This window comes from Hyalella azteca, unplaced genomic scaffold (assembly GCF_000764305.2).
Source record: "Hyalella azteca isolate HAZT.00-mixed unplaced genomic scaffold, Hazt_2.0.2 contig12663, whole genome shotgun sequence".
Taxonomy (NCBI): Eukaryota; Metazoa; Arthropoda; class Malacostraca; order Amphipoda; family Hyalellidae; genus Hyalella; species Hyalella azteca.
In genome coordinates this window covers 484,916-496,743 of record NW_025942615.1, presented here as the reverse complement: position 1 = coordinate 496,743, position 11,828 = coordinate 484,916, and the positions used below count along the sequence as shown (strand labels likewise).

The 11,828-nt window shown below is 40.4% G+C and overlaps 1 protein-coding gene across 1 annotated transcript; it reads left to right on the top strand.

Annotated features, from left to right (window-relative positions):
* Positions 1–1,720: 1,720 nt before the first annotated feature.
* LOC108676965 (2-aminomuconic semialdehyde dehydrogenase-like) lies at positions 1,721–11,613 on the top strand. Its single transcript, XM_018165118.2, has 9 exons — positions 1,721–1,974; positions 3,468–3,670; positions 4,045–4,245; positions 5,434–5,645; positions 7,233–7,399; positions 8,153–8,328; positions 8,653–8,824; positions 9,578–9,787; positions 10,746–11,613. The coding sequence occupies exons 2-9, from the start codon at positions 3,495–3,497 to the stop codon at positions 10,893–10,895; spliced, it is 1,464 nt and encodes a 487-aa protein (XP_018020607.1). The 5' UTR covers positions 1,721–1,974; positions 3,468–3,494; the 3' UTR covers positions 10,896–11,613.
* Positions 11,614–11,828: the final 215 nt, after the last annotated feature.

Sequence of the window (11,828 nt, the reverse complement as noted above, 5' to 3'; positions counted from 1 at the left end):
ACGTTTAGAAATCGCAGTACTCATATGCTCTTTCTATTTGGCAAATACACATTGCGATATTTCTAGTTTCGCTAAGTTTAATGTTTATGATATTACAATTAAAGTAACATAAACAATAAATGTAGCGTAAATGATGATATGCTTGCCGAACAGACCAAACTTCATTGCATTCGTCTCAAAAAAAAATTGCTCGATCAAAAATGATTAAGAAGAAGTATTGTGTTTATCATTGAATACTGGCATTTTACTTTTGTTCGAGTAAAGTCACTTTGCCATCGTTCTAGAACTTACAAAGGTAGAACAACCTTCAGTTATGTGCAATGCAGCCAAGGCCAGAGGGGTCGCCAGCGCAGGCAGTCTGAATAAGTCTTGTATAGCTTCAAGTGACCTCAGTCAACTTTGGCTTTTTTCCCTCTCATTGAATTACCTTCCATCAAGACGGAAATATTTCATAAACCATGTTCCGTTAACAAATCAGTAAAAATTTGCCTGCGAGTTTTGAACATTAAACTTTTTCTTAACACGAAGAAAAAAGTATCCTATATGCCTTGAATGAGTGTCAATGAGGAATATAGGGATACTTTAAATAATGAACAGTTACTGTGCTTAATTTTTTATTCGATCTGCTTGAGAAGCTCCAGCACCACACGTGTCGCATCTTTTACCTTGTTTCGGTCGAGAAACGAAGTGAAATCGCTAACAAAAATTAAAACATTTCGCAGGTGTTTTCTTTTTAGTAAAAAACGTTCAACACGAAAGTTTCAGGGCAATTTTAGCAAAATTTAGTTAGGAATTTTGAATACTCACAGGTCTGTGATTGAGTTGCGTCAATCTAGAATCGTAGAACTCAAATTGAGGCCTTCAAGTGAATCGAAATAATTACTCGAGTACTAAATATGTAGCCAACAAATTAAACAATGATTCTCATGAGCAAGCAACATGATGTTCTTTTCGCGCCAATATTAAGATTACTGAACGCAAACGCACACTAATAATTTATCTCATATATGAAAAAAATTCTTCACAAATAAGTTACAAAATTTAGTAGATGAAACATGGATCACAAGCTGTGAGAGGCTGATGAAGGCGAGCAATCAACTCGTGCATGTAAACTTGAAGATGCACAGTCAACTAGTGCATGTAAACTAACATAACATAACATAACATAACATAACATAACATAACATAACATAACATAACATAACATAACATAACATAACATAACATAACATAACATAACATAAAATAACGTAGTGATGTCGGCGCTGAATAGTAGGCCTGATGTGGTCTGTCGCCGATTGTTGTAAGTTTCGTGACTTGTTCACAGAAGATCTAAAAGAATGTCCTTTACCTTAGAAGAAACATGAAATTTATTTTTGACTCAACATGATGTGTGCAATATTCTTTTCACACCAATGATGGTCCAATAATATCTCCAGCCACAATTTTCACGCAAAATTTTCTTGTGAAAATTACAGGCATACGCCTCTGACTTCACGTGTAAGAGAAACATGTAAAACCAGCCTAATTTCCTTTGTTGTCCCCACGACTTTCGGGTTGCCTTATCATACCGACTCCAAACCGGTTTGGCGAATGCATCTGGAGCCGGAGTGTGGCTTTGTGGCGCAGATTCCGCACCAGCCGAACGGCTGGTGCGGACAAGGAGTCGACACTCGACACATGCTGCGAAGTTGCCTGCACGCCACCGCCAGTTGCCAACCACCAGCGATTGAGGTAGGGTGCGTTAACTGGCGAAAGATTGCTTGACACTGATTGGAAATGAGACAGCATAGCAGTGACCGATATTAGGCCACAAAACTACATTTTCAGGATTGTTTAGCAGGTGCCCTAATAGTAACAAAATTGATACAGTATTCATTGATAACGTCTGTCGATATCTATTAGGTTCTTCCAAGCGGCAACAGCAAGTAGCTACACTCACCACCGCTGCCCGCACGCACCGTACTCCAAAAAGTAAGTCTTGACTCCAGGGTAGGCAGAGACTTATATTGCTAGGAAGATTTGTGTTTTTTGTATGGGTATTTGTTTAGGTAAAACCATAAGACTTTCATTTTCAACGCGAGACCTTATAAAAACATAAACAGTAGTAGCCTAGTAGGCTAGTTAGCCTCGAGGCTACAGCATCACAAATGTTCATTTTTACAGAAACTTGCAAGCTGCATAAGATGTAGATTTCAATTACAAGTTTGCGACTGTAGGCTCAATTTATAAGTTTTATATTGTTTGTGGGCTTAGTTTATAATTTTAGCATTGTTTTATTCTTTCTAATGACATGGTTTTTAGCCTTGGTGTGCAAAAATTTTAATTTGGTAATTTCTTGCCTCCCAAAGAGAAACTTTTTACGATTATAATTTACATGCATCACTCTAATAAATTTAATCACTGCATGTTGGCCATATGCAGACGAAATACGACAGAAGCCGCCGCCCATAAGACAAATCCTGCCTTGCCAAGGAATGATTTCATCATGTGGCTTTTGGGTAAATCAGCTCATCGCAATTATTTATTAATGCCAATTATCGCCTGTAATTTTCAGACATCCTTAAAACCTTCTACACCAACCTTGTCAATCGCGGGTTACGGATTTTTATTTTGTAATTATTGAGTCCAGCAATGTCGTTTTTCCTGTATGAACGTCATGATGTCGTTAGTATTAGTACGGATGCATGACCTTCTAATTACTCGCAACCGCAGAACCGGATTTTGGATCCATTCTATTATTTGATATTATATTGACGCCATAGTTCTATGTCATGACTAGAACTATTGGTTACCGTCGTAACCATTGTCATCGGTCAACACTCCCGTTGTAAATTAGCCTTCATCCAGCTCGAGAGTGTTGTGTCAACTTCAGCATTAATTAATCAACGTCGAAGTTATGTTTCAACGCCATAATCATGAACTCTTAAAATATAGGTCGACGTAAGAATCATGTACCCCCAGAATTACGTGGCTCTTAATTCAATGAATTCGGTCGCCGTGCATACATCGTTTTGCACATGGATTATTCCTCTTTGATGTCCATGATCATCTCAGAATAAATGGCCATTTACTTACTGAAAATTCACGCGGTTGTACGTTACTTTCGTGGAAATACTTTATTTAACGTTTATAGCTGTATTACTTTACTTTTATGTAAAATATTTTGGTTACTGTTCTAAATCTATAGTGCAGTGTGTCAGATATTGAAAGCGATAATTTCTTGTCACTATATTGTTGGAGATTGGGAGTTTTTGGGTCAAAACTATATTTGGTATTATTTCAACCGTTGTTGAATCGGCTGGGCTCGACGATAATCTTTCTTTAACTATCAAAAACTACTTTAGCTATCAAACTAAGCTATCATGAAAATTTAAAGTAATTGGTGGCAGATGCCTGATGATTAAAAGATAATAATTTATATCCAATACCAATTGCAAATGAAACGATCCATGCATTTCTTCCAGCTTGCTTGTACATCATCACCGCACGCCATGGCTGCAGCCGTTCAAGAACTGCAGAATTTCATCGACGGGAAATTCGAGCCGTGGTCGGGACCGTGGATACGGAGCGTGAACCCTGCCACGGGCGTCCATGAGATCAATGTTCCGGACTCAGGTTCTGACGAAGTGAATGCCGCTGTCGATGCTGCGACACGGGCCTTGCCAGGGTGAGTTTAGAAATTATTACTAATTCAGCACGCCGATGAATTTTTTTGGGCAGCCTCGCTAAATGCTTGCAATTGAAAAATCTACTTATTTTTAGAAAACAACGAAAAAATTTGATATACCTTGAAATATCATGAACAAAATATACCATGTCAGTTTGATATTGTTCGCAAAATTCTTAAGAAAAAAATGCAATCAACAAGGTCAAGTTAGATGCAAGTAACAAATGCAGTATTGTTTATAACGTTTATTTATCTATTGAAAAAAGTGGTCACCACCGATGGCTCGAGACAAATCTCCACATTGCTCCCATTTTATAACAATAAATAATGTGTAGTAATGTTTAGGATAGATATGAACTGAAGTGGTGTTGCAGGTGGCGCGCGTTGTCGTGCGCGCAGCGGGCAGAGTACATGACGCGCGTGGCCGATCTCCTGGACGCGAGCCTGCAGCAGTTCGCTGAGGCAGAGTCCCGGGACCAAGGCAAGCCTGTGTGGCTCGCGGCCAAAGTCGACATCCCGCGCGCCGTGCTGAACTTCAGGCACTTCGCGGCGGCCCTGCCGCACCTCTTGGGCACGTGAGCGCCCTAGCATACCGCCCCTTCATGGCATAGGGAATCTAACAAATGATTCATTTGTTGATTAAATTCATTGGTTTCGAAAGATGCTGTTGAATGATTTCCACTGTTCATTAAAGACGTATTTAGTCGCTGCTGTATCACCAACAGTATTGGATTGAAGCTGTGGACAGAGACTGGCACATGGATGATAAGAACTTGGTATATCATGTATATTATGTTCCTGAATCGCCCAACACTGTATGAGTTCACTTTTAAATATTGGGGTGTACAGTACAGGGTATTCTAAATGATAGACTCAATTTAATAAATTCTCAAATTCATTAATAAAAAATAAATTATTTAATAAAAAAAATCAAAAAAAATTATTAGAAAAAAATAAATTTATTAATAAAAATTAATAAATTCTCAATTTAAATAAATTTATTTAAGTATAAATTTTAAATGAATAATTTAAACAACAATGGAAAGAGAAAAATTCTAATTTTCAAAGTCTAAACTCGCCCTACTCACAAGAAAGCACATCATCTGTTACTGAGTACACCGCAGAACTTGTAAGATTCTTCAGATCAACCAGAGTTGCTGGTAGAGGCGGTACGTACGTAAACAGAGCTGCTGGTAGAGGCGGAAAGTAAAAAGAGTTGCTAGTAGAGGCAGGACGTAAACAGCTTCCTAGACGTAACCCCATAAGAAATAGTCACATGGGGTGAGATCATGAGATCTCGGTGGCCAAAAGTGTAGAGCCAGATCTTCATTTTCTATGTGTCCTCCCCAACGCTCGGGATGTGACTGACATTCACTTCCTAAGGGGACATTGGGGACATATTGAAAATGTATAAATTTGTCGAAAAAACTTTTAATCTTTCTCTTTACAATGGTGTATAAGTGATTCATCTTGAATTTATCCGTCCGTCCTTTATTTATCCTTGAATTGTCCGTCCGTCCGTCCGTCTGTCTGTCCGTGACTTCACGTTTTCGTCGACGAGAAAATGCGCTCTCTGTCACTCACTGCAGTGAGTACTGAGTTATATTTTTATTGATTATATATCTTATTACTGTCCTATTATGCATCGTGTTCCTAAACCTTGAATAAAACCGTAGTTGTTGATGAGGCAAAGTTGCCTGGCATCAGCATAAACTCGGTAAGTACATAAGATTCATAAGAGTCAAGTCAATGTATTCACTCAGGTCCAAGATCCTGAGCGAGTCTCAAACCGTCAACTACACGACGCGCGAGGCTGTGGGCGTAGCAGGCCTAATATCGCCCTGGAACTTGCCCCTTTATCTGCTCACATTCAAGATAGCTCCGGCACTCATGAGTGGCTGCACGGTCGTTGCCAAGCCTTCGGAGCTCACGTCACTCACGGCTTTCATGCTGTGCCAGCTCTTCGTTGAGGCAGGTCAGTGCAGACTGCTTGTGTTCACTCTAGTCTCAATACCGACTGAGGTCGCTACCACATCCCCCACTATCTCTTATCTGTTAGTCGAAGTCTAAGATCGTTGGAAAAGCCTCTGTGCGACTCTATTTGCGAGTCACAGACTTCTAGCTTCAGTTAAGACAAAGAAGGTTTTGCGCACTCGTGACATGAAAAAGTAAATAAAGGAGCCGCCTAATAGAGGGATGTGAAATGAAAAGGACGATATTTTTTTCAATTAATTTTTTATGAAAGTTATCTGTAGCACACCCAATTGATATCGGCCGGCGTAGCAAGTCGCTGCTGATAGAAAGAAGTTGCTTTATTTTTTAATTTCTTTTCACTTAATAATTTAGCGGTAAAGAATTGAAATCCATCATATGAGCAAAGGATACAGAGAGCCTGTTTTCATGCAAGTGCAGGCTTCAGACGGGTGTTCAGCTGATATGAATCCAAGACGCGATACGAAAACTACATTGACAGGCTGGGAATCATTTGAACTTATTACCGCATTGATTATCGGTATTTACATAGGTGCTGCCCCAATCAAATTATAAGGATTGATACCGTTGCATTGAGGTCGGAAGAAACCAAAGGCTCAGCAGGAAACTGCGCCATGCAGATAACAACTCTTCGATCTGTAGCTGCTGGAAGCTCGAGGCGTTCGACGCGGTGTCGGCCGGGTTAGAACAAGTAGCCACTGGTTGAATGCTTTAGGAAATTTAGTAAACCTTTGTTTAGGCAAGCTCTTGAAAAGGCAAGCTCATCAAAGGAAAGATGATTGCTGCTGCTGAATTCTTTTAGTGGCTCTTTGAGTGTCATTTGAACAAGGAAATTATAGCTTCAAAGGCTGGTAATAGTACGAAGCTAAAGCGACAAAATTAGGAACGCTTGGTTTTAAATGGCAGAAATCATCGTAAAAACCTTCTGACAGAAGCTTAATTAATTATCGCAGCCAAACATTACGATGAACGGCGACGATGTCAGCTCAGTCATTTTAAAGAGTAACCCTTCTATATGTTCACATGTAATAGTTTAAAATTTATCCAGATTATTTTTCGTATTTTTGGTACTTTACTTGAAGAACCAATCACAATGCATTAAAAGGCTTCAGTAGAAGGACGGAAAAATTGCTTTGGCTATTCTGCTAAGATTTTCATTGTATCTGAGGCGTTATGCAAGTATGTTTGTCACCTCTATTGCGCTTTGCTGATAGTTTTGTTGCAAAATAGTTTAATGTTATGAATAGTGTCGGTATTTCAGTGTTCAAATTCATAAGTCGACTAAGGCTATGTCTCAGCAAAGAATGTCTACACCTCAGCCTGCTGGGACAAGGATAAAAGATTCTATTCGAAAATACTGGCGTAGATGTTTTAGTTGTGTGAAGTGATTTTGTCCGAAGTGATTTTAACCTGGATCCAATCCGAGATTGCATGGGCATACGGTATGGCGTTAAGTTCATATCGCGTGGTTACAAAAAATAAAAACAAATCCGACAAAGGGGGAGTCCGCGAAAAACGACCGCTAAATTTAGCAGAAGTGATCGATTGTTTAAAATGAGTTGGTGTGCAGGAGTGCCCGCTGGCGTGCTGAACATGGTGTTCGGCAGTGGGGCGGCTGCAGGGTCAGCCCTCACCCAGCACCCCGACGTGCCGCTCATCTCCTTCACGGGGTCAACCGCCACCGGGGCCACCATCGCCTCAATCACGGCTCCACTCTTCAAGAAACTCTCGCTTGAGGTGAGATATTTACCTTTGACCTTTTTGGCTTTCTTTTTATTAATATTTTAACATTTTTGTGAATAAATATGTAACATGCTTATGTACATATAGGTACCGAATTACCTTTATAGTGCACTATAATCGTCACTTGTGCTCACATAGGACCTTTATTAGAGGCAAGGTGGACAGGATCCTGATATTCACGATACCTATTTTACACTCTCTTGAGTTTCGATTAGGATAGTGCTCACCAGTATGGTTAGTAGTGATGTCTCGACTCATGGTTTTTTAGTGCACTGGAACTGGTGCCCATGAACTCGTCGTCTCCTGACGGTAACTCTGGTTATTATACCTGTAGATATGAATATATTTAGACGAATAACATCCGTAGACAAAAGGAAATGTTACTCACGAGTACCTGAGCCAAAGTTTTTCATATATGAAATGCTCCCAGAAAATTTCTTAAACTTTCAGCTGTTCAATGGGATACAGAAAGCGGTGAGTATATCACTGGTCAAAGAACAGTGATCAGCCGCATGTTGTTAAACCCTGGTATAATCGCTCAACTATTCATAGCACGGCTCGGTTAACACTGCCATCGCTCTACTATTCATGCCGCGACTCGATCAACTCAACTGTTTCTACCTCGGCTCGTTCAACTCTGCCAACGTTTAACTATTATTAACACGGCTTGGTAACACTGCAAAAGCCGCGCAAGTCCTCCCTTATCTGAAATAAAATGTCTGCAGTTTAATAAGCTTTATTCTCCAGATGGGAGGCAAGAACGCGGCGTTGGTTTTCAGCGACTGCGACTTGAACAAGACCGTAGCTACGCTGGTGAGGAGCTCCTTCATCAACCAGGGGCAGGTGTGCCTCTGCACCTCCAGGATTTACGTTCACTCACGCATCTATGACGAGTTCCTGGACAAGTTTGTTGCAGCTGTCAAGTAAGTCTTTCTCCGTTCGATAGTTCAAAGCATATCATTTAGAAAGAGCGGATGAGATTTAATTCGTTATTAGGCGCAGAAGCGCATCATTTTAAGTGCAATAATTAAATTTCGAACTTGTGCATACTGCATGGTGGCTGACACGACGACGCTACTTTCATACTGTCTTTTTGTCTCGGTGGAGTGAGTTGGCGCTCCACTGATGAATTCTTATTTATTATAATATAATGATATTCAACTATTTTCAATTGTTTTAAAAATTATCCGCACATTCTTTGGTTTAAGCAGCATGAATAAGTTTTTTAGAAGTTAATTTGCTTGCAGGAAGCTGAAAGTAGGAAGTCCAGACGACGACAGCTCCTACCTGGGCCCCCTGAACTCGGCCCAGCACCTGGCGAAGGTGCGTCAGTGCGTGGTCCAGGCAGTGAAGGATGGAGGACGCGTCCTGTGTGGCGAGACCCGCGATGAACTCCAGCTGCCGCCTCAATGTGCCAACGTCAGTGTTTTGTTTGGCCTTTAGTGTAGTTGAGAATGATTCATTTTCTCTGGTAAACTGAGACCGAGAAGTTGAAACAATCTAGTTTGCAATGTTGCTAATCACGTTACGTACATATTCAAGAAACATAATTTACTAAACCTGTCATTTTGGAAGAAGGAATAACTCAAAATCAAGATATTCGGTTTGTGTTTTCCTGTTTGTCTATTCAGTTCATGTATTCCGTTCTCACGACGCTCCTATATACGCCCACGTATCTCCTACACGGCGCCCAAGCTCCCACATACATTTACGTATCTCCAACACGGCGCCCAACCTATAATATACGTTTGCGTATCTGCGACACGGCACCTTAAGCTCCTACATACGCTTACGTTTCTACGACACTGTGCAGAAGCTCTCACATATTCACGCGTATTTAAATTAATTTTAAGACTATTTCACAATTTACTTCAACATGTCATTCATTAGTAATACATATTTTATAGAAAACACTACAAAAACACTATGATGTGTGCTTTAATTGTGTATTATGTCCTGTTGACAAAAATGTGTTAAAATAAAAATAAACAATAATTCGTTCGTAAAGGTCATGGTTCGAATGAATTCTTAGTTTTGTGGTGTCTTAGAATTTGTTTTAGAAAAGACGAGACTAATTTATTCATTACCGCTTTTTACTACGCTTCTCCCTTGTTACTGCGCACTCCTCTTCAACTGAAGTCGTCTCTTGCGACGGCCATCGTTGTTGCGCAGGGTTTCTTCATGGCGCCGACGGTGATCACGGACGTCCCTGAAGAGAGCCAGGCCATGAAGGAGGAGATATTCGGGCCGGTGACGTGCGTGCGGCCCTTCAGCACCGAGGAGGAGGTCGTCCGTGCGGCTAACGGCGTCCGCTACGGCCTCTGCGCTGCCGTCTTCACGCAGGATCTCGGCACAGCGCACCGCGTAGCGCACGCCCTACAGGCGAGTCTACAGTGTGATCGCGCCGTATCTTTGAAGGATTTAAACGAAAAGAGGGGCAACCGCGCCTTGTCCTTTGCAGGATATATGTGGGGGTAACCGTGCTCTGTTTATGCTGGATATAAGTTGGAGTGAGGGTAACCGCCTTGTTCTTGTAGAGGATTTAAGTGGGGGTAACTGCGCTTTGCCTGACTGGATTTAAATGGGGGACACCGCTCTTGCTGGTTTCAAGTGGGAAGGGGGAAGTTATCTCGCCCTGTCCTTGCTGGATTCAAGTGGGAGTAGGGTGACCGCGCTTTGTCCTTGCTGGATTTTAGGGGAGTGGGTGCGAACTGGCCTTTTTCTTCCTGGTTTCAAATGGAAGTCGGGATAACCGCGCTAATTTATTGATGCATTTCAATGGATGTTAAGATGACCGTTCATATTCGTCGCCGGATTTTTGTGCAAGTGATGTAACCAAGACTATTTTTTCAGGATTTTGATGGAAGTAGGGTTAACCGGGACTGCTATTTGAGGATGGTATTGAACAAAGATTGGTATTGAACAAAGATTGATATTACGAGTCTGAGGGGAAAGTGAGGCTAAGAGTAATTGATTTTTGAGAATATCAGTGGGAGGAAGGATTACAGTGATAGCGCTTGAAAAATTTCAATATTTGCAAACGATGATGCCCTTACTGGACTTTGGTGATGGAATGTCTGTTGAACTGGTGATATAGTCTTTCTGTGCATTCAAGACTTCTTGCTTTATATTTGCTGATAGTACTTGTGTCTGATAGTACTTGTGTGACAGCGACGGTGTGTCAATGACGTCGAACCTTATTGTTATCAGGTCTGGAATACTGAGAGTTTGCAAAATTCGTTTACTAGCGAAGATCAAATGTCGTGCTTGGTCGGTGGTAAATCTGAGCCTCTTGTCCACCTTCTTATTCGATTGACGAACAAAATATCTTGCCTGACAGGTGGGGACAGTGTGGACCAACTGCTGGCTGGTCAGAGACCTCGACTTGCCTTTTGGAGGGATGAAGCAGAGCGGCCTGGGGAGGGAGGGTACGCACGAGAGCTGGGACTTCTTCACGCAGCAAAAAACGATCTGCCTTCAGATCTCTTGAGTTTTATTAAATAAAATGTTGTACCCAGGCTAGGTTTACATCTTGATCCCTGTATTTTTTATATTTTTTATAGACTGGATTCTTAAGAGTAATTTTAATGATTGTTTAGTGTAAACTGTGTAGAAGCATAAAATTTGAGTAGGCATACAATTATTTGTGTAGCCTGAATGTTTACAGATTACAATTTTTAGTCATATTCCCTGAAATTGAAAAATGTCCATGCCATATTAGTCTCTAAACAAATGATGTGTTATCTTTTTATTTGGAGTTTCACCTCTATTACTTATATACCGCTATAGTATGGTGACAATTATGGAACTTTATAATTGTTGAAATTTCATAAACTGTGCGAATTGTTAATAATGCTCGCATATTCGCTCGTCCATTGATGTTTGTGGAAATGATCATTTGCGAAGATGGATCAGCTGCATTCAATGTTATCTTCTAAGAGCAGTGTTGGCAGCGTGGAGTCAAAGATTGAAATTTATCGCCTTTACAATAAATGCATTATAAATTTCTGGTAGGTTATTTTTTATACGTAATAGGTGTGCGAAAGGGAAAATGCTTTTTGTTTTCATGTCGTTCAGGTGAGCGAGAAGAATTTATGTATTTTTATTATAATATCTGGGAAACGGGTTATTCTATAAACTCTTTATATGCAGTGAATATATGGATATATATATATATATATATATTCATATATATTAATAGTGAATATATATGGTTAATATATAATTTAGTGAGTATATAATAGTATTAATTTCCATTGATACTCTATCTAAATGTTGGTCCTCGCTGGTTGTAGGTAAAGTTAACATTTTAAATTCAATCGGCCATCGGCACACACGTTGATAATAGCCTTGCAAAGAGGCGCTCTAGAGGTACGTGATGTAAGTTACGGCTCAATTTCAGGCAATTTGTTTATGAAATTTT

What these genes read in the sequence shown, in the direction of transcription:
- LOC108676965 (XM_018165118.2), top strand. Translation starts at nt 3,495, where the DNA reads ATGGCTGCAGCCGTTCAAGAACTGCAGAATTTCATCGACGGGAAATTC. An exon ending in GCGACACGGGCCTTGCCAGG is followed by an intron (nt 3,671 to 4,044) that starts GTGAGTTTAGAA and finishes GTGGTGTTGCAG; the next exon opens with GTGGCGCGCGTTGTCGTGCG. An exon ending in GCGTAGCGCACGCCCTACAG is followed by an intron (nt 9,788 to 10,745) that starts GCGAGTCTACAG and finishes CTTGCCTGACAG; the next exon opens with GTGGGGACAGTGTGGACCAA.